This window comes from Dermacentor albipictus, unplaced genomic scaffold (genome assembly GCF_038994185.2).
Source record: "Dermacentor albipictus isolate Rhodes 1998 colony unplaced genomic scaffold, USDA_Dalb.pri_finalv2 scaffold_14, whole genome shotgun sequence".
Lineage (NCBI taxonomy): Eukaryota > Metazoa > Arthropoda > Arachnida > Ixodida > Ixodidae > Dermacentor > Dermacentor albipictus.
Window position 1 is genome coordinate 857,410 of NW_027225568.1, and position 26,092 is coordinate 883,501.

Below are 26,092 nucleotides of genomic sequence, written 5' to 3' on the forward strand. Positions count from 1 at the left end.
TTATCTATACCGCCTATGTGTGAAAACGTTGCTCATGGCCACCACAACCTGTGCATGAGCTACGTACATCTGTAAAAGGCGCGGAACAGAAACGGCCCTGCTGCCAGGCATTGCTGACCGCAGACAGTCGGAATCTCTCACGCGCCGGCCGAACAAAAGCATCCTGCAGGTACGTACATTAACCTACGAAACCACGTGCACATACTTTCACGCTGTCAAAACCTGAAACTCTGGTAATTACTCGCGTGTCTGAGCACACCGCGTGCTTGTGTCGTGTTTCAGCGACACTAACTTTCAACGTGCGCGCGCTTTAGGCCTTAAATACGCCTTGAATAATGGTGCTTTTCTCTATTTCTCCGCAAATCCGACACGACATTCTTAAGGCCAGTTACCGACTGACAAAGCAAGATCTAGATTGAAAAAACTGCTCCGCAGGACTCGAACGAACTTTTCCGCGGATTTCCTCCAGTAGCGCGTTAGCCGTCGTCTGCTACGGCAGGCCCACCACCGGCGGCGCCACCATCGAGGCCGCGCCGAGCGGAGGAGGAGGGAAGTGAATGGCGCTATTTTGGGAGATTGAGGGGTTCTAACCAATGTCTTTCTCTATGGCTCAACGCTGCCGCCTCCGCAAAGCGTATTCACAGATGCGCTTCGGCAGGCAGCATACGAGTAAGATCTGCGTAACGTAGGCTGCCGAACGCAACTTATACGAATGTTTAAGCTTAATCATTATTTTCAGTGCCAGTAGTCAACGTTCATTCATATGTGAATGAAACGGCTCAGAGCTTCTGCTTGAAGCCGTAAGCCTGTAGCAGACGACGCTGGAAAGATTAGAGGAGAAGGTTAAGCCAACACCCACAATTAATGAATACACACGTCGTTACTTAGGGCAAATGATTATTTCAGTACTCGCACTTCATTATCAGACAGATACAGATACTGCGAGGCTACAACTAACGTAAAAATTTACTGATCAATGCACTGCACTCTTGTACAATACCGCCCCGGGTCGGCCCGCCATTGCACTATCTCCGGGATCGGCGTACGTATGGGGAGTCCTTAACGCCTGCTTCACCTCCGCCGTGGGTCGCCCCGCCATTGCGCTATCTTCGGGATCGGCCCACGTATGGGGAGTTTTTTGCTTACCACTCCAACAAGGACACGAAAATTTCTTTGCACGGTAGAGGTATACAGCTTGGCTCTAAAATTTGTGATGCTCAAGCGTTGCACTCCCAGAACCGCATTGCTTTTCTGCCAGTCACTCTGTAACAAAAGCCGCGACGCCGTAGGAGCCTCCACATCAATAAAGAGGGACGTTATTTGCGTTTGTTGTTGATTTAGATGCTCCAGTGCCTCCATATCAAATGTGCGTCCGTTTCGTTTCTACTTCTTCCTTGTCAATTCTGGCGTATCGTTTTCCATGAGCAACAACCACTTATCACTTCCATGACCATGTAAAGATGACGTTAACAATTATGATAATTACTGCCACTACTAATATTACTATTAGTATTATTATTAGAAGTATTATTATTGTTATTATTATTATATAGGAAGAAGAAGAATAACAACGAGAGCTTCACGCCAGATCCAACGGCATAGTGTTTAAGTTTAAGGGATTCTAATGTCCCTTTGCGTTTATAAAAATGCTTTCACGTGGTAAATATGTGTCATGGCTGTCGATTCGATGCAAATTGATGGTGGAATTGGCATTGTGTGGCGCACTTATTGCGCTCATTTGCTACCTTATTGCAGCGCTCTCAACCGCGCTTTGTCGGAAATAACGCGCGCACAACGGGGCGAAGTGAGCGGCCGCGGCTCTAGGCATCGGCTTCACAGTGCGCCAGCGTCTTTGGCGGCGGCACATGGATACGAAGAACCGTCGTCCCTGATAAGCGATCGACTCGACGCACGGTTGAGCCGCCCCGCTATACGCTAGCACGTATACGGTAACTAAAATGCAATGCGGGGCATTACGGCCGCTTCAATACGATAGCTCAATAGCGCATTCACATCGTTTTATTTCATATTTCCCGGGCGTTTTTTAAACGCCGGAAAAAATCACCATGCAGCATGTACACGCGCCGACAAAAGTGATATACTCCACGCAGCGGGAACCGGAGCAGCGGCACACTGTATTGCGACGCCATCTACTGGCGTCATCTGGGATCGACCTGCCTGCAGATAATAAAGGCGTGCGTCTATTTATAATAAAGGGCACCCATTGGCTGTCTCGATCTCATATGCTGCCTGTAGATGGCGTTGCGATGCAGTTTGCCGTAAAGTCCCTTGATGATTTGAAAGTAGCGACACTCTTTGAACTCTGCCGCCGCCGCGCGACCTCCTCGCCTCCTCCTCGCCCCTTGTGCGTTCCCCCCGCGGTAACCAATTTCGCCCCCGTTTTTCTGCACGACGATTGGTCTCCCTGCCGTTGCCCTTGGAAACGCGCGGATCTTGAGTTTTGCTTGTGTTTTTCTTTTTCGTTCGCGCCATTTTCCTCCTCAGCACGGCTGGCTCGGCGCTTTAGCTCGGCGTAGCGAACGTCGTACGCCGTGTTTCCTGCTATATGTGCTAGCGCTATGCCGGGCTGTTGCGCATATAACTGCAGCAAGAAGCCTGAAGATGGTTATGTCGTTTTTATGATACCACAAGGAAAGCGTGACGGCTTGCGCAGGAAGCAGTGGCTTCATGACAATGGCCGAAAGAACTTTGTTCCGACAAAGAACACCGTTGTTTGCGAGCTGAGGCGTCTTTCTTATAGCTCGTAGCAGAGCATCCCGTAATGCTGCATTTTTTTTTCATTTTTCCGCTCACCACGCTCACCACGCTCATAAACGCTCACCAGCGTTTATGTTGCGGTTGTCCTCAGTATGCTTAATATTCCCCTCACACGTGGCGAACTGTTGTTATTCACTCGGAAGTGCAGCCTTATAGATTGTGCTTTGCGCCCTGAAAAAATTTGTGGCAAGTATACCCGTGTTATTGCAGGTGATGAGCGTTAGCTAGTCAACATTGAGTTTTTTCAAAGTTTTAAGGCGAAAGCCTTGAGATCTCTGTTTCAAGGTCGCCTTGTAAACTGGAGGTATCACGTGACCCAAGGAAGGCCAGAGGTGACCCAAATCATGTCCGCGCCTGCATAAGAGAATGATTGCCCAAGTTAATTAATCAATCATTAGTGATTGACATAAGATGGATTAGGGAGGATTAATGATTAGCGTGTATTGAAGAAGATTAAGGTGTATTAGAGTGCCTTAAGAAGGATTAAGATTCATGAATAAGGATTAAGGTGGGTGGAGGAGGATTAAGGCCGTATAATGTGGATTAAGGTGAATTATGGTTGCTAAAGGAGAATTAGGACCGATTAAGGTGGATTAGGGACCACAGAGCTGGATTAGGTTTGATAGAGGTGGATTAGGGTGTATTAAGGTAGACTGGGACTATTAAGCAGGATTAAGGTGGATGATGGAGGATTAAGACGGATTATGATGGATCGCGGTTGATAAAGGAGGATTAAGAACGTATATGGTAGGTAAGGTTCATTAGGGGCGATGTAGATTGATTAGGCTGTATTAAGGTGGATTGGGAGTATTAAGCTGGATTAAGGTGGATGAAGGAGCATTAAGGTGGATTAGGGTGGACTAAGGTGAATAAGGGTTCATTGAGTATTAAGCCCGATTAGTCTACCATAATCCCCCTAATGCACATTCATCCACCGAATCCACATTCATCGACCTTAATACTCCTTCATTCATAATCCACGAATGTACTCCTAATGCACCCTAATCCACCTTCATCGACCTTAATCTACTCTAACCCTCCTTAATGCACTTTAATCCTCCTTAATCTACCCTAATACTCCCTGATTCAATTTAATGCACGATATTCGTGCTTAATTCATCTTAATCCACCCGAATCCACATTCATCTACCTTTGTCCACCCTAATCCCCCTTCATTCACCCTAGCCCACCATAATCCTCCTTAATGCACCTTAATCCTTCTCAATCCACCCTTATCTTTCTTCATGCACTTTAATCCACTATAATCGTCCTTAATGCACCTCAACTCAGCTTCATCCACCCTAATTCACCTTCATCAATCTTAATTCAACCTAGTCCTCCGTTATGCACGTTAATCCACCCTAATGCACCTTCATCGACTTTAATCCACCTTAATCCTCCCTAATACACCCGAATTCATCTTAATCCAATGACTAATCAATAATTATTTTACTAATCATTATTCATCTCTTAACGCGGCTGCACATGCTTTATTTAGTTCGCTTCCCGCCTTCCTTCGGTCACGTGATATTTTCTGTAGCTCACAACGGGACCTTGAAACAGAGGTCTAAGGCTTTCGCTTAATAAGCCACACACAAAGGGATGTGTCACGAGCAATACTAGATCAGACGCACGAAGTAAAGCATCGGATCATGTGGCAGAAAAATTGTCTGGAGTATAGAACTCGCCTCAAAGCTCCCTTTACATCGGTATACCCCGTTCATATGGCTTTAAGAAAAAACCAACCTCCTCATAAACGTTGCCTCCAGCATTATCGATGCTGTTATTAGCATTTCTAAAAAATTTTCAACCCCACTCAGCCGCGCAACAGGCCCAAAATAACACGCCTCCATAGAATCCTGCGGCCCGTCCGCGGGAGCCTAGGAGGAAAAGCGCGCCGTGCGCAGCCGGCGGGCGAGGAGAATCGAGGAAGAAAGCGCCGTAGGGAGGAGAGTGTCGCTACTTTCAAATTATCAAGGGGTTTTAGTTTGCCGTAAGGTCCCACTATAACAAGGTAGCGACATCTGCCTCGCGCGCCACCTAGGAAATTCCTGTAGCAGACGGCGTCGAAGCTAAACCGCGCCGCCGCGGCATTCGTGAGGTGAAAAAAATCTGCACACGCGCGGAAATAAAACGCTACTGGTGCCTGACTGTGGTGAAAAACGAAAGAAGGGCCCGAACTGCTAAATCTAGTCCTTTAATTTCAAATGAGTGCTCAAATAAAAACGCTCAAGAGAGCGGAATGAATGCTTGCTCGCCTCGCGATTCCGCATGTTTACGTTTCGTTCGTTTGCGCTCAATCACCGCGCGAGCCTTGGTGATTGCTTGCACTTAATCCTGTTTGCTCTGTGAATTATTTTGCTCGTAAGTGTGCTGCGTACACATAGCGGTTACTTTGAACGAAGAATTCGGGTAAGAAAACAAGGCTAACAGTGGCTTGGACCGAAAAGTTTCGACATAACATCGCTGAAACGTGCGACCCTCACGGCAACTAAACAACATCCTGTATGCGTGTGGAAACGAGTGCGCCAACAGTCTTCTTGCCGCTGAGTGTGTTTGTCGTGTAGCGATTACACGACGACTGTTTTGTTTTGTGGTTCAGTGCTACGAGCCAGCGCAACTGTCGTGACATTCTAAAGCGGCGGTATGGATCATGTCAGCGAGTCTCCTCGATCGTGTTCGGGCTGCCAGTGCGATCTAAGTCGCGGCACACCAACATCGAGTGTAGTGTGTGCGCGTGTGTGAATGCGGTTGACTGTTCTCGTGAACCGTGCGACGTCGCCACGCAAACTTGAATCATGACGCGCATTGTTGTGTTTATGCCTTTTCGCCTCCGTGCACCGCTAAAGCCGCGTAAGAATTAGGATACCCTTATACGAAACGCACGCGGATTGGCCTAGCTATTACTGCACTGTGTTTTGTTGGCGATCCGTGTATCGCTTCTGGCGTTTTTCTTACGCTAATTTGCAGTTGTGTGTTTTTCTTCAGTAAAATGGCATCGCCGATGACTGAAACTTCTTCGAGTGTAAGGGAAACTTAGAAGGAACGAGGTCGCAGCTGTATGCAGTGTACTTTGATAAATTGTATTATACTATCATACTTTATTATTTGATGACCAGTAGCGGTGGCTATGCAGTATTTGTTTTTAGAAGCAGAATTATGCAGCCACTTAGGAAACTATTTATTCACATATGCAATGAAAAAAAAAACGTTTAGGATATGCACAGTTGGAAATGACTTTTTGGACATACTGTAAAGCGCAGTTAACAACGCGGGCAAACACAGGAAAGTGTGAAAGTAGAATTCGCTGCTGAAATTTATTTTTTATTGCAGGTAACGCAATGCGGATATTTGTCAGCGAGTTAATGCGTTTCTGCCCCACTATTTACTTGGATGCTAGGTCATACTGCACTTGCTAAGTCAACGGGCTCATAATGCACTGAAATCAATAATCTCCACAAACTTCGGCCTTCAACATTCATGCGCACGAATGAAATGCTATCGCAGCTCTGCACACACACGTCTATACTTTCTCTCGCACCTTCGTATCCCTCTCCGTTACTTCCCTAGCATAGTCGTACAGTTACCTACGATTCTGCCTTTCTGGCCGATTCTATGCGACCACATTTATCTTCTGGTTAGGTTTTGTTTGCCGCGCGGAATGCAAAATAACTTCTTGCCGTCCTCCGTCTGATATCGGCACTCACCCGCACAGCAACAAGGCATTTCGGTCCTTTACATCTTAGGTCATACTGAGCAATTCAGCGGGCTCATAACGAACTAAAATAAATAATATCCACAAACTTCGGCCACCAACATTCATGCGCGTGAGGGAAGTACTATCACAGCTCGACGCATGTACGTGTATACTTTCTATCGCACCTTTGCATCGTTCTGTGTTTCTTGCTTCGCATGACCGTGCAGTTACTGGCAGTTCAAAAGTATTTCCATCCAATTCTGTGCAAGCATACTTTTCTTCTGGTTAGGTTCTGGTTGCCGCGCGGGATGCAAAATAACTTCTTGCCATCGTTCGTGCGGTTTCGGCACCCAACCGCGGCGCCACAAGGCCATTCGGCCCTCCCGGAGCGAAATTATCGCAGCAATGTGCATAGCACAACAGGCGAAACGCACGCACTTCGCCCGGCACGCAGGAACTTTCATCGCGGCAAAGGCGCGGATCAAGGTAACATGTCACCGATCAGCCTATCGCTGGCGTCGTCGGCTGGATCAAACAAAGCCTTTCGATACTTTGGAATTATTGAGAGATTTTAGTTTGCCGTAGTTTGCCGTTGCTCCGGTTCCCGCTGCGTGGAGTATACCACTTTTGTCGATCGGCGCCTGCACGTTGCCACAAAAAATTAGATCTGTCGTTTTCGACGGCACTCGTGGCTTTTTCGGGTGCGCGGGCCTGGGGAGGCGCTGGTGGGGCGTGGCCCATCTAGGTTTCTTCCCGAGCGTGCCGCAGATCGGGGGGAAAAGCGTTTATCCATTGTGTCCGCGGAAAGAGTGCTCTTGTTGTTCGCTTTTGGGACTGTGTCTGCGCGCCTGGTTCGGTGCTTCCTTGCTTTCTGCGCTTTATGCATTCTGGTATCGACCTAAAGATTGTGTTGGTTGATGGTTTGTAACGGCCGTTCTTTCGTCGCTCCCTTTGGCTTGTATATTTTGTTGCCTCGCTGTTTTTCTGCTTGCTTCTTTGCCTTGTTCTTTTTTTGCTATTGGCCGCGAGGCTGCGGTAATTGTTTGAGTGTTTCATTATATCGTAAAGTAAAACGGTCTTTGTTCTTTGCGCCACTGGTCCTTTGTCGTGGTGCTCGTCGCGGCTCGCGGACCCCCTGAGCGAAGGCGAGGGGCCTTCAATATATATATATATATATATATATATATATATATATATATATATATATATATATATATATATATATGTATATATATATATATATATATATATATATATATACACATATATACATATATAGCGAATTACTACGACATTAAGAGGAGAAAATGCGTCTCTCAGCTAACTTTGTAATTACCAGCCATATACGTCATTATCAGTCAGACCTAGTGAACCATGGGTGATAGAGCAACACATTATTTGAATATTTCCTGAACTTATATAAAATCTTGCGATGATGTTCTGACAAAAGACGACTAGTGCCAGACAGAAGTGCCTGACCCCGCACAGCAGCAGTACAGCGCATATAAACATAGACATTTGCTAACATTTTATTATCTCAAGAAATAATAGTATTGGTGCGTAAATCTACAGAACAAGCTTATCGCTACTTAAGGTAATTGTGTTGTCGAGGTTATAGAGGCAAAAAACTACACTCAACATGCAAGGCTGACAATGTTCACTCAGCAAGAAAAAGAAAAAAAAGGGAAACGTCGGCAGACGTTTGCGACCTGGCAGAATTACACACCAATTTTCAGCGAATGCGTCTCTTTCGAGCTGTTGTAATTACAGTTTTAGTTTCGCATAGTTGCACTTCAAAATGTTCCTCGTATGTGACGGTTCCGTTTGAAACCTTGCCCACATGTAATGAATTCGAGCACTTATTTTTAGGAATCTTTAAAAGCCTGCAATTCATCAACACTCATTTTACTTTGCCAAAAAAGTTAACCATACCATGGTTAACCAAACCCGTAGCGCTCCCTGCAAACGTTTTCCGATAAAAATTACTGTTGCGCAAGCTGCCGCGCGACATCAGCTTGTCACATGCGGCGTACCGACCCTAGCCTTTCGTGTACAATATTACCAGCATATCAACTGATTTCAGTGTTGTTGCAGCACAGCTATGGGTGGCTGCGGGCTGTGAAAAGTAGCATTACATCAATTCTTACCATCACTGTAAAACAGCACAACTACCATTACACTAATGCTGTAGAGCATTGCATACCTCCCTCAGTAGTTGTTGTGCTTTTCATTAGCTTCACTGGACATCCAATTTCGCAGGGCTGGGATGGTAAGTTCTTTTTTCTTTTTTTTTAAAAGAAAAGCTCTGTGGGCTCGCACTCATTTACCTTCGCAGATAGAGTTTCATGGCGTTTCACCAAGTTCGGGAAATTTGATCTCCGTTACATTTGTACTTCTGCCAGTGCAACGGGTTAAATTGTGCCTCGCTAGACAAAGAAACTCTATAGGCTCTAGAGCACTTGCACATGTAATTTATTCCAATAGTCTCAATTACTGACCCTGTTAGAACTCTGCCTACATATCACCCATAACCTCGTCCTTACTGTCACGGAACTTAAAGAAGCTCCCTCGTTTAGTTCACTCAGAAGAGCAGGTGAACCGGATATACGTACCACCCATTAAAAAGACGAGGGTGCAATAGCTATTCGTAACGCTTCTAAGTAACCTAGAGACGTTAAAACTTTGCTACACGTTGCATGTTAGCTGCGCCCATTCCTGCTAAGAACAAATTTTGTGAAATGCAGAGATCTCTTGAATATTTGGGAAACGTTGCTGATGGCGGCAACTTGACACTTTCAAACGGTTGCTTAGGACTTTTTCTTTTTTAAATTCCCCCCCCCCCCCAAAGGTTGTATTTTATCAGCAGGCGTTTAAACTCACACAACGTTGGCGGAGTGTTCCCCATGTGTTCGCAACATTTGACTTCGGTTGTAAATTTTCATTATGCCAAGGCAGGGTTACAAGTGTTACGCCGCTCACAGAACACTAAAACAAGGCTCCAGATCGCTCCCTTACCTAATCTACTCAAGAAGGCGCATTTAACCTACTTGTTTGGAACGTTGCCTACGCATTATCAGTACTGTACCCCTAATTATGCCCAAATGGGGCACCGAAGATAATGGAGAAACAAACTGCGAGCCTTGTATGAGGAGCAAAAAGAGGGGGAAAACGAGAGTGCAGTAATTACTTACAACATTACATATAAAGCAATTTCGTGTAAGTTTCGCAATGTATCACAATAAAATGTATCCCTGTTTTCACGAAACTTAAAGCTTGTACATAGTGCAGTTTTAGGAGTCTGGAAAGCAGTTTGGATGACACCTAAATATGCTTGAATAAGTTACTTTCTGCAAAGGCTGCAACGAACCCACGCAATATAAACATTTATCGCTCCCCCTCCCCCCTCCCCCATCACTGAGAACACAATTCCTATTTCAACGAAATATAAACACCGTGCCTCGCATAGCTTATCGAGGAAAAGAGGGAAATAAGTTGGGAGAAAGCAGGTATTTAGCAGGTATTTTGCTACTGCCAGGGAACGTGTGCTATCGTAAGTCTTACGTAAAAACAGCCTAAAAATAAAATGCACTGACAACGTCATAAGTGACGCATACCAACAGAAAAGAAATTGCCGTGCTTGAACGCGGTTAAACCAAGTTTGTCGAGCAATAGCGCGGTTTTGCTCTCCTTGGGAAACAGACAGACAAACAAAGAACTTTAATTACAAGGTACTGAGAAGCTTTGCCCTAGGGCAGAGCTGCGGGCCGCTCCCACGTGGGGACGGGTAGGCCGAGCCTAACCGCCGCATCGTGGGCTCGGACAATTTTAAATTAGATCGTGGGGTTTTACGTGCCAAAACCACTTTCTGACTATTAGGACCGCCATAAAGGGGGGGGGGGGTGGAGGAATCGGGGAATTCGGACAACCTGTGGTTTTTCACGTGCACCTAATTCTAAGTACACGGGTGTTTAGTGAATTTCGGTCCCCATCGAAATGCAGCCGCCGAGGTCAGGACCGCGACCTCGTGCTTAGGAGTCCAACACCATCGCCGCTAAGCAACCGTGGCCGGCTTTGAAAAAGGACGAGACCATCGGTTTGCAGAGATTTAGCTTTTTGTAACAAAACTACCGCATCTACGATTGCACCTCAAGACAAAACACAGGTGCTGCTTGGCGCCGTCGGCGCTCTCGGCGCGAACAAGCACTGAACTTGAATGCAGCCAGCGCCTCTAGCGGTGGCGGCACGGAAGAGTGACCTTGAACCGGTGTTTGTTTTTCGTCCAGAAGGCATTAGGCAGGATGAGGCCCAGGTTGACCTTGGCTTAACTCAACTGACGGTCAGATTTATAGAAACAGGCGTTTACTGGGTTTGTGCCAGTAATAGTAGAGAAATTGCTCTAAAATCAAGCAGCGTTCTAATGGTATTGGGATGGCTCTGCACGTGTCACAGTGTCGTTTTCTTAACGCATGAAGGACGACAAAAAAATTCGGCAGAGACACTTAAGACTGCCTACGTGTGGGAATACGAAAGCATTGCGGTTCGTTTGGTTAAATGTTTTCTTTTTCTTCGCGTTTTCTCTAAATGTTTTCTCTCCGCGCGGACTAATTTCTTGTGGAGTAGTGAAGTTATTAAGATGCTGTTCATGGAGAACATGCAATATTAGTCATCAAGACTACATCATCAATATGCAGAAATACAAGAGGTGGTACAAAGTGCATTAGATTACATATTTTTTGTGTATTATACAATTTTTACAGAGAAAAGAACATTTTAAGGCAACCATAAACAACAATTAACAAGTTTTTTCATGGTATTTGCAATACAATGGAATAAGGCGGACAAGTCATGTCTGCGAGGCATGTAGGTGAATAACATAAGATTGTAAAAAGGCTGCTATTGATGAACTGAGGATAATATGTGAAGGTAACTTGTTCCATTCCGTGATTGCGAGTGGAAAAAATGAAAATCTAAAACAGCCAGTGCTGAAACGGTAATCTTGTAGTAATTGACGGTGATTATGACGTGTTTCCCTAGTTTCAGATTTAGTAAAGTAGCGGGAGCTTTCTATAAGTAACTTATTATGTAGTAATTGGTAGATTACTTTTACACGAGCATGTTTGGCCCGATTTTGTAAAGTGAGTAATCCGGCTATGTTAATTAGTTGGGATGGAGAGGCAGTTAAGTTGTACTCGATGTAAATAAATCTGATTGCCTTTCTCTGCACTCTCTCTAGCATTGTTATTAGTTTATTAGTATGGGGAAAGCAGGAGACATTTGCGTATTCTAGGATAGGTCTAACGAATGTGGTATAGGCGAGTAGTTTATTTCTGGTGTACTTTGATGGAGATGCCTTCGGAGGAAGAACAGTCTTTTAAGGCTTTAGATGTTACGGTTTTTACGTGAGAGTCCCACCTGAGATTGTCTGATATTGCTAGACCATGATATTTACGTTCTTTAACTGTTGTCGATGAAGTGCTGCCAACTGCGTAAGGGTACATGGAGACATTCTGCTTTCTAGCAATACACATCACGGCTGATTTGCTTACATTAAGACTCATTTGCCAGTTGCAACACCAGTCTGTTATTCATTTTAGCGCATGATTCAGTATATTGTGATCCTCAGGTGAGTTGATTTCTTGATAAATTATACAATGATCAGCAAATAGTCTTATGTTAGTACTGACAATACCAGGCAGATCAATAGTGAATATTAAAAATAAGATTGGGGCAAGGAGGTTACCTTGCGGAACACCGGAGGTAACCGTGGTAATTCCTGAACACCTGTAATTCACTTCGACAAGCTGAGTCCTGTTAGAGAGATAGTTTTTGACTCTTGTGATTGAATCTTGTAATGGGTCTGTCGCCTATTGTCAACGGAAGCTTCTTAATAATTTTTGGATGGGATACTCTATCGAATGCTTTGGAGAAGTCAAGTGAGATTAGGTCTATTTGCTTTTGGTGATCGATACGTGAGGGTAAGTCATGGATGATCTATTAGTTGGGTGACTAGATTGCCCTCGGCGGATCCATGTTGAAATGGTGATCAAACATGTTCTTGCTCAAGGTACAGGGTAATGTGTTTGAGGATGATATGTTCGAGAATTTCACATACCGTGCTAGTTAGAGAGATGAGTCGGTAGTTACAGGCATCAGCTTTGTTACCCGATTTATACACAGGAACTAGCTTTTTCTAGTCAGTAGGAAGGGAGCAGGTTAGTAAAGATTTATTGAAGATGAGACACAAGTATTCAGCTACCCATTCTGCTTATCGCGTTAAGAAAAGATTTGAGATATTGCCAGGTTAAGTTAATTTTTTTTGGGGGGGGATCTAAATTTAGTAGTAGAGTAAGTATTCCTGCCCCATCTATTGTGGTTTTTTAGCGCACGAAAAGGGACGAAGGACAGTGACAAGACGCGGACACAGCGCTGTGTCCGCGTCTTGCCACTGTCCTTCGTCCCTTTTCGTGCGCTAAAAAGCCTCAGTTATGAAACAACACGCCCTAACCTACGCTCTTTCATCTATTGTGATTGGCTAAACTATAGTGCTGCAGGTTGTCGAAGCATCTGGTGTACTTTGGTCATTGGTAGTGAATACTGATGTGAAGTAGTAGTTTAATGAGTTCGCTCTGTATTTACTTCCTTACGTTGTTAGTGTGCTGGTGCAATAATTTTTTTGTGGTTTAGGTAGCTCTAAAACTTTTGAGGGGAATTTCTCAGAATGTTGGTAAGGGAATTTTTAAAGTAAGTACTCCTGGCCTTCTTGATTTTATATTTTAAGATTTCGATCGTTTCTTTGAGAGTCGTACTTATAACCTGGTTTGGTTGTTTTTTATGCGATTTTCTGAGACGTTTTACTTTCAGTTCCATGTGAATAATATCCCGATTAATCCACGGGTTCTGTTTGTTTATCTTTCTTGTTTTTATTGGCACAAAGTGACCAATGCAAAAAGATGCAGGTACTTTGAATTCCTGCCACAGTTTGTCAATGTCCGTGTTTATGGTGTCTGCTAGGTCCTTGAAGGAAGAAAATTAAAAAGTTAGGTGATCCAATATGCTGGTGTCATCAGCGGAGTTGAAATTTAAATAGGTAGACGTGAGTTTTACGGGTAGTAACTTTGTACTCTGATGGGATACTGCAGAGCAATATTTCGTGGTCTGCCAATCCGTCAAGAAGAGCTTTTGTTAAATTTACATCGAAGTGGTCACTTAAAAGTACTAAGTCTAGTAAAGCAGAGCTAGAACATTGTACGCGAGTAGGTTTATCTATTATTTGAGTATGGTTAAAAGTCAACATTATATCGAAAATGATGTCTGACAATTTTGAGCGATACGTCATAGCGCACCAGTTGATATCGGGTAGCTTGAAGTCACCTAGTAATATTAATCTTGTCCCTTGTAGATGGCGAAGCATGTACACGTGTAAGGATGTTAAGGCGTCTATATTTGATGATGGGCTGCGATAGACACATCCAACAACGATGGGATGGGAAGGGTGAAGTAATTGGCAAAAAGTCGCTTCAACACCCTCGACATCGGGAATCTTATTGAAAGGGGACATGTTTTTATCAGTATAGCCACCCCACCACCACGTGTTGGCCTGTCTTTGCGTATGACATAGTAGTTTGGTATGGCTATTTCGAAAATTTTCCCATCGTTGTGTATCCACGTCTCAGTGAGAGCTACGAAATCTGGATTGGTCGCGAGCAGAAAAGATTCAAGTGAGGTTAGCTTATTAATGCTTTAGTAGTACATTAATGCTTGCGAATGTTATTTCGGCCACTGCTGCGCGTGGCGAGGTCTGAGGCGAGGTGCCCGTGACTCGTTTTTGTCGTTTTTTTCACTTGACGCTTGAAAGTCAAATGGGATTTGGGCGATTGTGCTTTCTTCCTCATCCCATATGTAGAATTCGCCATTTATACGTAGTTTGTCGAAAATAAAGCCATCTTATCACCGGCTTCTTCTTTAGCCTTGACTGCGTTCCATTGAGGTTTTTCTAATCTCACGTACTCGGACAGAAAAGTCTTCGCCAATGGAATAGGATGTACCCTTAAGTTTGTAGCAATTTCTTAGGATTTTCGTTTGCCCCTGGTATCGACTAATTTGAATATGATGGGCCTGCGTCTATTGGACCGTGGCTTGCCTATGCGATGGATTATTTGAAGAGGTACGGGATCAATCTTCAATGATTCTTTAAAAAAATTTTTACTAACTAGTTCTGCGAGTGAGGCACTGTTTTCTTGGCTGTCTTGTAGGACGCCGTACAGTATTAAGTTTGGTCTTCTGGAGCGATTTTCCAGGTTGTCAACCTTCAACTCCAGGGACGTTACAACTTTTTGATGATTATTGACACATAGTCAGCGCATGATGAGACCTTCTCATCTAGAACAGCGAGTAGCTCTAATTTCCTGTTTATGGATTTAAGCCTATCTTCATTGATTTCCTTCAAATCATCAGCTATCAGTTGTAGTTGCTTGGAAAGCTGGGCCAAATCAGGGCCAGGATTTTTTCAATATCACCACATAGCGATAGCAGTTTCACCAAGGATAGCGATAGATCGCAAAATATTGGACACAGGAGCCCAGGGCACGGAAACATAATTAAGCAAATCGCGTCGGAACGAAAGCCTTTGCCATAGCGCCTATATACCCACCTGTAACTAGTAGATAAAAGGGTTAGATTGCGTGCCGGCAGTGTTCCCGGGCCATATGGCTTCCATGAGATGTCTCCGGGACTTTACGCTTTCCTCGTTGGGTCCCAGCCCCGTCTTCATGTCCCAGTGGGCAGCGCAGGTAGTCGCTGATGCCGTCCGAGCGTGGTTTACGTGCAGGCTCGTTTCTTGTACAGTAAACAGGGGAGTAGGTCAGAGAAGTCCCGGTTGGAAAGGCGGATGCGCAAAGCTGTTTGCGTTTCGGCGATTAGGGCCTTCATACCCAGCAGGTATGGTAAATGGGATATAATAGGCCTCAGGGAGGTTAGAAAAACAAATGAAGCATATACAGTGCTAAAAAGCGGTCACGTCTTGTACTAGACAGTTTTAGCATAGCGTACGCTATGCCATTGCGTACGCTAAAAAACAGCGGATCATCACTGCGCATGCGCTGAACGCTAAACGAAATAGCGGGTATAGCGGGCGTACGCAACGCAAACGACTTAGCGTTAGCGTTTTTGCGGGGTTTGCGAAGTTTGCGGGAAACATGGCGGCGATCCCGGCTGCCCGCTTCGAATTGAATTTGGCGTTGCTTTTGTAAAATGCACTTCGTTCGTAGCAAATGACTGTGTAAACGGCTTTCGCTTAGTCTCAGGCCGCTTCGACGACAGAGTATTATGGGACACTTCGTGGTGTCTTCGAGATCGCTTCTCGTTTCGAACGAGTTAAAGCCTAACGAAAGAAACGTTCGAGATGTCAGCGCCACCTATCGCTACAGGCGCGAAATAGTGCCAACGACGGAATATGGTCTCAGAGATGCGTAGATATCGTCGGCCAACTAAAGTTGTAGAAAACGTGCGCTGCTTAGCGTATGCTATTTTATAGCGTATAGCGTACGCTAAACTAAAACTGTCTACTACCGGGGCTTAGCGGAGAGACAAGAAATAGGAGTAGGATTCTTGATACATAGGATATAGCTGGTATCATACATGAATTCTATAGCATTACCGAGAGAGTGGCATGTCTTGTTGTGAAACTTAATAAGAGGTACAAATTGAAGGTCGTACAGGATTACGCGCCTACATCCAGTCATGATGACCAGCAAGTCGAGAGCTTCTATGAAGACGTGCAATCGGCAATGGGTAAAGTCAAAACAAAATGCACTATACTGGTAGGCGACTTCAATGCCAGGGTACGCAAGAAGCAGGCTGGAGACAAGTCAGTGAGGGAATATGACATAGGTTCTAGGAATAGCCGGGGAGAGTAATTAGCAGGGTTTGCAGAACGAAATAATATGCGCATAATGAATACCTTATTCCGCGAGCGGCATAACCGAAAGTGGACGTGGAGAAGCCCGAATAGCGAGACTAGAAATGAAATGGACTTCAGACTCTGCGCTAACCCTGGCATCCTACAAGATGTGGACGCGCTCGGCAAAGTGCGCTGCAGTGACCATAGGATGGTAAGAACTCGAATTCGCCTAGACTTGAGGAAGGAACGGAAGAAACTGGTACATAACAAGCCGATCAATGAGATAGCGGTAAGAGGGAAAATACAGGAATTCCATATCAAGCTACAGAACAGGTATTCGGCTTTAACTCGGGAAGAGGACCTTGGTGTTGAAGCAATGAACGACAATCTTTTGGGCATCATTAAGAGTGTGCAATGGAAGTCGGTGGTAACTCTGTTAGGCAGGATACCAGTAAACTATCGCAGGAGACGAAAGATCTGATGAAGAAACGCGAATGTATGAAAGCCTCTAACCCTACAGCTAGAATAGAACTGGCGGAACTTTCGAAGGTAATTAACAAGCGTAAGACAGCTGACATAAGGACGTATAATATGGATAGAATTGAACATGCTCTCAGGAACGGAGGAAGCCTAAAAACAGTGAAGAAGAACCTAGGAATAGGCAAGAATCAGATGTATGCGTTAAGAGACAAAGCCGGCAATATCATCACTAATATGGATGAGATAGTTCAAGTGGATGAGGAGTTCTATAGAGATTTATACAGCACCAGTGGCACTAACGACGATAATGGAAGATAAAATGTCTATAAAAATTCGAAATCCCACAGGTAACGCCCGAAGAAGTAAAGAAAGGCTTGGGAGCAATGCAAAGGGGGAAGGCAGCTGGGGAGGATCAGGTAAGAGCAGATTTGTTGAAGGAAGGTGGGCAGATTGTTCTAGGAAAATTGGCCACCCTGTATACGCAGTGCCCCGTGACTGCGGACGTACCGCAATCTTGGAAGAACGCTAACATAATCCTATTTCATAAGAAAGGGGACGCCAAAGACTTGAAAAATTATAGACCGATCAGCTTATTGTCCGTTGCCTACAAAGTATTTACTAATGTTGAATTCCAATGGCGGAGTCGGAGCAAGTTTTTCTGCTCGTTTCGGAGCAGGTTTGTTCCAATGACAGAGTGATGGCGGGAATAAGGTGTTCCAATGAGAAAGACGGAAGGGATTCCGAGCGGGAGTCATTCCGTGGAGCAGAAAAAGATGCTCCGCCAAAATCGGCGGAGTGGACCGGAACTCTGGGTGACGTATTTCCTTTACCACGTTTGTCTGCTGGGAGGCGCCACCGGTCACGACTCGCGAGGAAGCAAAAGCTGCTGCACGCCTGGCGAGACATCCCTTCCGCACTTAAAAAAAAAAAAAAAAACAGGTGAACGGCGCTGTTGTTTATACATAGCTTTCATTGATTACGAGAAAGCGTTTGATTCTGTCGAAACCTCAGCAGTCATGGAGGAATTACAGAATCAGGGTGTAGACGAGCCGTATGTAAATATACTGAAAGATATCTATAGCGGCTCCACAGCCACCGTAGTCCTCCATAAAGAAAGCAACAAAATCCCAATAAAGAACGGCGTCAGGCAGGGAGATACGATCGCTCCAATGCTATTCACAGCGTCTTTACAGGAGGTATTCAGAGACCTGGATTGCGAAGAATTGGGGATAAGAGTTAATGGAGAATACCTTAGTAACTTGCGGTTCGCTGATGATATTGCCTTGCTTAGTAACTCTGAGGACCAACTGCAATGCATGCTCACTGACCTGGAAAGGCAAAGTAAGATGGTGGGTCTAAAAATTATTCTGCAGAAAACTGAAGTAATGTTTAACAGTTCCGGAAGAGAACAGCAATTTACGATAGCGAGGCACTGGAAGTGGTGAGGGAATACATCTACTTAGGGCAGGTAGTGACGGCGGATCCGGATCATGAGACGGAAATAATCAAAAGAATAAGAATGGGCTGGGGTGCGTTTGGCAGGCATTCTCAGATCATGAACAGCAAGTTGCCATTATCCCTCAAGAGAAAAGTGTATAACAGCTGTGTCTTACCAGTACTCACCTACGGGGCCGAAACCTGGAGGCTTACGAAAAGTATTCTACTTAAATTGAGGATGACGCCACGAGCTATGGAAAGGAGTATGATGGGTGTAACGTTAAGGGAGGACAAGAAGGGAGCAAATTGGGTGAAGGAACGAACGCGAGGTAATGACATCTTAGTTGAAATCAAGAAGAGAAATGGGCATACGCTTGGCATTATATGAAGAGGGAAGATAACCGATGGTCATTAAGGGTTAGGGATTGGATTCCACGAGAATGGAAACGTAGCAGGGGGCGGCAGAAAGTTAGGTGGACGGATGAGATTAAGAAGTTTGCAGGGACAACATTGCCACTATTAGCACATGACCGGGGTAGTTGGAGAAGTATGGGAGAGGCCTTTTCCAGCAGGTATCAGCTGCAGGATGACAGCCATCTCTAAGCGTTAGATAAGCGGGTTAGACTGCATGCCAGTGGTGTTGCCGTGCCTTACGCACGCCATCGAATTAATTAAGGGTTTCATGTACCATTAGCACGATTTAATTATTAGGCATGCCGTGGTGGGGAACCCCTGAATAATTTTGGCCACCAAGGGATATTTAATGTGCCTCCAATGCACAGGACATGGGCGTTTCTGCATTACGCCCCCATAGAAATGCGGCCGCCGCGGCTGGGATTCCATCGCGCGACCTTGCGCTTAGCAGCGCAGCACCATAGCCACTGAGCCATCGCGGCGGGTGGGGCACTCCATCGTTTGGAGCGGTTGATTAGAATTCTTTTTAATCGTTCACCCTTATGGTAAATAAAGCAAGCTACTTTTGTGTTTTAGAATATGATTATGCAGCCCGGAAAAAAATTGGGCATGATGCTAGAAGCGGCACGAGATATTTGTTTTGGCGGGAAGTGCCTAGCGCCAGCCTTCTCCCCGTTGTCAGCGTGTTTGGCGCACTCCGTTTGTTTTCTGCTACAGCACTTCGCGGTGAGGCACGGAAGATAATCCTCACTGCCCAAACAGGGGGCACGTAAAAAAGAAAAGCGCTACTTACGTGGGTAATGTATTCGCAAAGAAATTAACCTCTTTAGCTTACGCTAAAGAGGATGCAGACAAATGCCTTCGCGCTCACGACACTCATTAATTTACTTGACATTCTCATTCGAATGCGTCAATTCCTATTGCTTGTTTTCTCCCACCAAAGGGCATGGGCTAGAGTGCCTTGGTTAATTTCACCGTAATGAATAACAAAGGTAGAGGGTTCGACTCCCACCGAAGGTTGTGGGTTCGAGTGCCTTAATAACACCAAAGATTGTGGGTTCAACCCCCTGCAAAGGTCAAGGGCTCGATTCCCACCAAAGATCATAGATTCGAATATATGAAATATCTCTAGCCTAAAATTACCTTAATTAGCAATAAAGGTCATGGGCTCGTGTGCCTTAGTTAACTCTATCTTAATTATATGTAGTAGGGTTCGACTCTTGCCAAAGGGCGTGGGTTCGAGTGCCCTAAGTAATGCCGAAGATTGTGGGTGTGACTCCGACCAAAGGTCATGGATTCGAGTACCTCAATCAACTCCAGACTCATTATTATTACCTTCATTAACATGTAAAGTCATGGGCTCGAGTGTCCTAATTAACTATAGCTTAATTAACTGTGCCTTAGTCATCTCCACACTAGTTAACACCAAAGGTAGTGGGTTTGACTGCCACCTAGGGTTCTGGGTTCGGCCGTTAATAGTGGCACCATCAATTTTGGTCCCACCATAGGTCGAGGGTTCGATTCCTTTTGAAGGTCGTCGGTTCGAGTGCCTCAATTTAGTTTGCCTTAATTAACACGAAAGATCGTGGGATCGACTACAAGTAAAGGTGGCGGCTTTGGGTCCTACCATAGGTGATGGATTCGACTGCCTATTAAGGTAAAGTTAATTTAGGCGTACGACATCACGACTGTTGGTGGGAGAATACCGGCCTTGCATCCCGTACAGATGGTAAACCAGCGAAGCTAAAATGTTCGGCCCCAAGTGTTTATCCCTGGTTTAATCCCGATGGCTTATTAAACTCTTTTTCGATTGTTGCTTACGCCTTTGTGTATCTTAATGATGTTAAGCACAGGTTTGGCCTGAGTTTATCACATTGTTTATTTGAAATGCCGCACATTGCACTTCGCATAATCACCATCATGAAGGGGTGGAATGAGCGGTTCATTGTGTTATCAGTGGGTTCATCAAAGTGTTTTTAAATTATGTTACGCATTCGTGTTTCGTAATGTGTTAATCATACTGTTTATGACACGGCTGCGCATTGCACTTTCTAAGTGACACACCGGGCCGCGCATTTCATTTCATGAAAGACAGGGACACATTTTTGAAGTCGTAGAGAGACTGCTGCGCGCGCGCTCTGCTGCTAGAGAGAAACGACGTCACTATCGGTGTAACCAATGGCACGCCACACTTTGCTGAGAGATAACTATGTCATCATGATATTGCCTTAACCCCGTACCTCTCTGTGTCTTTCCTGCAATAATAGGTAGATAAATGTACATGTTTTAAATGCGTAAGCATTTCAATGCCTAACCAGGGAGAAATTTGTCCGTCCGTCATGTAAGATGAATGCAACTCATCCTCAGATGAATGCAGCTCCTACTCCCCTACCCAATGGCTCATCCCCCAACATTAGGGCTTCTGTGGTCGCACCATCAGTGTCTCGCCTGGGCGTATACAGCTTCGCCGTAACAACAAGCAGTAGGGAGTAACAATGCATTCGAATGAGAGTGTCAAGTAATTTTATGAATGTCTCGTGAGCGCCCAGGTTTTCGCCTTCATCCCCTTTACCGTATGCTAATTTGACTGTCAACTTTGCTTAATACGACAGCTTTAAATGGCTAATAAGGCGGAAGGTTACGTGTTGGCCGCGTGACCAAACATGGTACAAAAAGGCTATGAACCCACGACCTTTATTGTAAATTAAGGCTGTGAACCCTCGACTTCTGGTAGGAGTCAAACCCACAACCTTCGGCGTTAATTCAGGCGAAGGCAATTAAGGTAGCGTTAACGAAGACACCCGAATTCAGAACTTTCGGTGGGAGTCACACCCACGACCATTCGCAGGAGTCGATTTCTTTGGTGTTAATCAAGGCGAAGGTAATTAGGGTACAGTTGTTTGAAATGGAGTTAAGGCACTCGAACCAACAGCCTTTGGTGGGATTAGAACTCTCGACCTTTGATGGGAGTGAAACCGACGACCTTTGGTGTTAATTCAGGCGATGGTAATTAAGGCACGATGAATTAAAATACAGTAGAATAAAGGTTTGAACCCACGACATCTGGTGGTTGTCTAACCTACGACTTTGCGTTGGGACATAATGTCTAAGCATCACGCGGTGGTCACAATGCTTCTGCATTCGTCCCCGTAGGGACAGCTAAGTGCCCCTTCAGGTTTTTCCCAAGCATTTTGTGGTACAGCTTCTTCACATGTCGTCGTAGGTGGAGGCATTATCTAAGAGCGCTCCTACCACCGACGTTCCTGCTCTTTCACCAACCTCCAAGACCATCAAGGCCGCGGCTTCACCTTATTAGGAAGGGCCACAAGAGCCAGCGCCTTCTCAAGGCAAAGCCGTTGCGCCGGCCTCCTCCCCGGTAAAAGGCAGATGCTCGAAGTGAGACCGCGGACGGGGTGGGGTTTGTTTCTTTCTTGCTCTAAAGAGTAACCGTTATCACAAGACTCCCACAATGATATGAATAGTGTTACTTTTGTTAATAGTCATGCGACCGATTTGTTTTAATCGGTTTACCCGCTCGTAAAGATATATGCGAGACCAAACTTTACGGCGACCACCCATCAGATACTTGCGTGTTTTACTGCGCTAGGTCTCTAAATCACGAAGATTGGTTGTTGATGCATTGTGGGGAAAACAAACACAATGTCAGTGCCGGAATGAGTCAGTACTCATTTGGTGCGCTAACAGATGCGATTTTGAACTGATAAGTGTGTTGTACGGAGTGCGAAATTATTGCCTAACAGGCATTGAGCGTTGCAGTTATAAAGATTGTCTTTTTTGCACAATAAACAAAGTTCATTGAACTGCTTTCAAATAGTGACAAATATACATTTAATGCAAGGCATAGTAATGACGCTAAAAGTTACTAGTTCATAGGAGAATATCAGCCTAAAAACCGAAGAAGAAAGAAAGCACTGCAGCAGGACTATCGATTGCAGAATTACAGTCACAAAATAACAATAATAATATCATGCCCATCGAATGAAGACCAGTGCACTCAACAAAATTGTTGTCACATTTTATGCAAAAAGTTGCAAACACAACATCAGTTCAGAATATCAAATTCGGCCTACAGCGTGCAGCGGCGGCATAGTTGTAGAACATTCATTGCACTTTCGTACTTGCCATAAACGATACAGCATCAAGAGAATGGCAGCGCAAAGAGAAAATGACCGCCCCCCCCCCCCCAATCTCGACAGCATGACTAAAATAATGATTATACACCTCACTAAATGCAGCTCGGGGAACGATACGCATGTGTAATTATGTTTACAACACCCTACTCTCCAGCAGCAATTTAATATGCATATCGAAATTGAAATTTAGGGAGTACACGACGATGACAAACAATGCAAATCATCGTTAATGTACGCTCAAGAGATATATTCACACCCTTCCTCAAAATTGACAATCAGAGAGGGCATGCGAAAATGTTTGGACAACGAAGCTCTATTGCAAATAAAGTATAAAAATGTCAGTTCAAGTAGTAGACTGCGTAGAAACAATACTGAAAGAAAATTCATGATCAGAGAACTAGGATGTCAGCTTGGTAGATTTAGGCAGTTCTTTTAAATATCCGCTCGAAGTGCCGAATAGCAAGTTAGCGTTACATCACAAATTTCAAGCTCCGTCGCTCACTATTTCAGTTGGCCTTTCTCACTGGCATGGCCTTTCTACATACGCACAGAGACAACAGGGATGTCCCTGTGCGTATATAGCAGGGGGAGGCTGGTCAGGAGAGTTTCACTCATATGTGATTGTAGTCATGTTTTTTTTTTTTTTAGCGACGGAGTTTGGAGAAAGACGCTTCGGCGCTAGTAACGCTGACAGGGAGAGTGGACAGTATTTGCGAAAGCGTCATGATTGAAGGAAAGATTTCACCGTCGCAACTGTAGAGCACAAAGAGCACTTTGAGCACATGTGCCCTACATGTAGAGCACATGTATATAGAGCAACTTAAAAGAGCGCAAAAGACAGAAGACTAGCAAAAGAAGAACAAAGACACGGTGCTGCGCCATGTTTGTGTTCTTCGTTTGCTGGTGTTCCGTCTTTTCGCTGTTTATGTTTCATATATGTCGTATCAACTTGACTAAGCATCTACTTTGGCAGCTTCCACAGCAATCAAAAGGATGTCCGCTGCTTCTTTGCTTTCGCGCTTCCAGCTTCCTCGCTACAGCCGCAGTTCGGCTTCAAAAACACTTGCAGTTATCGGGGCGTGCCTTCCAATGAGTGAATCACATCGCTTGGCAATCTTCGTTGCTTTTGCCTCGTCTCCTGTTGTTATGGTATACAGCTGAGACAGCATAAATACGACGAGCCCACATAATCCAAATTTTTCTTCATTAAACTATGACTTGAGGTACACCAACACATTAATTTTTTTATTTACTTATTTATTTATTTATTTGGTACATACTGCTAGCCTTAACAAAGGATTTGGCAGGACAGGGTACATTCATAAAAGGGAAAATACATCATTCACACAGGGTTCAACGATAATCGTTTACAAGAGGCCTTGGTTTAAAAACAAGCTTATTCATACACACAATAGAACATTATGTAAAAACCACATTTCATCCTGTAGCAACAAAGATATGGTTAGACAACTTAGACAAATAAGAATCGAGGGTTGTACAATCGACAACCTCTTGTGGTAACATATTCCATTCTCTGATAGCTTGTGGGAAGTATGAATATCTGAAGGTGTCATTGTGAAACCTATACTTAGATTATTGTATGTTGTGTTTAGTTCTTAAAATTCTAGCGTTATCCATACATTATCCAGTAGTGTGATTTATACCGCCATCCTGTAGGAACCATCTGGATCAAGCACAATAGATTTAAACATGTGGGTCTGTCTCTTTGTGCTGCGAGGAAGCCGGGCCTCTATTTCAGGCTCATCCGCCAGCGCGATGGCTTGCTTCAAGAGAGGCGTGAATGCCTCTCCGTAGTTATTTCTGTGGGTAGTTAGAACAGCTGTGGAGACTGCCAACGTGTTCCTTGCTGTGTGCACATCGACGCCCTCCTCCTGGTAGATACGACTCAGTGAGAGCGTCTGGGCCTATAGGCCCGAGATTGACGCGGCGCGCCATCGCTTTTGCAGCGCTTTGCAGTTCTGTCCAATTGGCGAAGGCGTCGAGAGCTTTAGTACGGAGACAAGTTGGTCTTGAAACTCGGTGGCACTTTGAAATTGAAACTCGGTGGCCTTGCTTGAGCTGTCATAAACAAACACAAGTTCATCGAAAAATTCACGGATATCACACGGCATCGATGCATGTTAACAGAGGCCTAGTATGGTTGTTTTAACGCGATAGCGTTAAGGAGCTCGTGTCGCAGAAAAGCCGGTGTCGTCGGAGTCGGCGTCCGCGGCTTGACCGTGAGCGATAAATCACGGCAGGCACTTCATAAATAAAAAGCAACTTCCAAGATGGGCTGGGTGGGAATCGAACCAGGGTCTCCGGAGTGTGAGACGGAGACGCTACCACTAAGCCACGAGTTCGATGCTTCCAAGCGGTACAAACGCGCCTCTAGTGAATGCGGTGTTGCCTTCGAAACGAGCCGTGGAATGTTATACTGCGGTGTATATCGGTAATTATGAGCATGTAACATTCAGAAGTCGCAATTACACGAGTAGCGAAGTGCGTTTCCGCTGCATTCCTTCTGCGCTTTCCGCACACGCAGAGCCATCTTGCGGCAAACACAGAAGACCCCCTCCTCTCCATGTACGGCGCTGCCCCGACAGATGGCGCGCCACGCGCGCATTGGAGCTGTGTGATGCGGGTCACGGCGCCGACTCTCTCTCCCCTTACAACGCTTCGCCTTGCTCCCTCTGCCGAATCAAGCGTCCTTCCTTTCTTTAGATCACTATCTGTCTATCTCTCTGCCCGTGCCGATCAAGACGTTTGGCTGGCGTGCATCATTTCCCCCTCCGAGATACCGAGTTCTTCGGTTCGTTCCGCTTGCTCAGGCGCACGTTTCGTTGCTGCGCGGAACGCCGCGTTGCTCGACCATATGGCTCGACGCTCACCGCGTCCGATGCGGGGCGCCTCGTAAGTGATGGCTGCCCTGTAGCCCATTGTCTTACACCCCTTGGCGGGTCGACGGGAACGCTGTCGCGTTCCACTCTTGAAGGCGAAGCTTAAGCGTCCTCCAATTTTTTTCATGGCAGCTGATACAAATAGCTCTGAAAAGATGACAGGTGTCTTGGCGACTAAACAATTTTCTCGCCCGACGACGACCTGATGCCTGCGTAGGCTCGCCAGTGCGGTCTCCCTTCAGCGAGCGGGACGCTTAAGCTTCGTTTGGGCATTTGCTCCTTCTCCTCCTCTGCGGCAAAGAAGACACCAGCGGTGTGCGCGTCAGTGCCTTTC

General features: G+C 45.3%; 1 protein-coding gene across 1 annotated transcript in view; it reads left to right on the forward strand.

The window, feature by feature from the left end:
• Nucleotides 1-6,846: 6,846 nt before the first annotated feature.
• Nucleotides 6,847-26,092, forward strand: part of LOC139051782 (uncharacterized) — a 75,475-nt gene continuing 56,229 nt past the window's right edge. Inside the window, exon 1 of the mRNA XM_070528773.1 lies at nt 6,847-6,961. Within this exon, the coding sequence (XP_070384874.1) occupies nt 6,881-6,961 (81 nt within the window). The 5' untranslated portion in view covers nt 6,847-6,880. The remainder of the gene's footprint in view (nt 6,962-26,092) is intronic.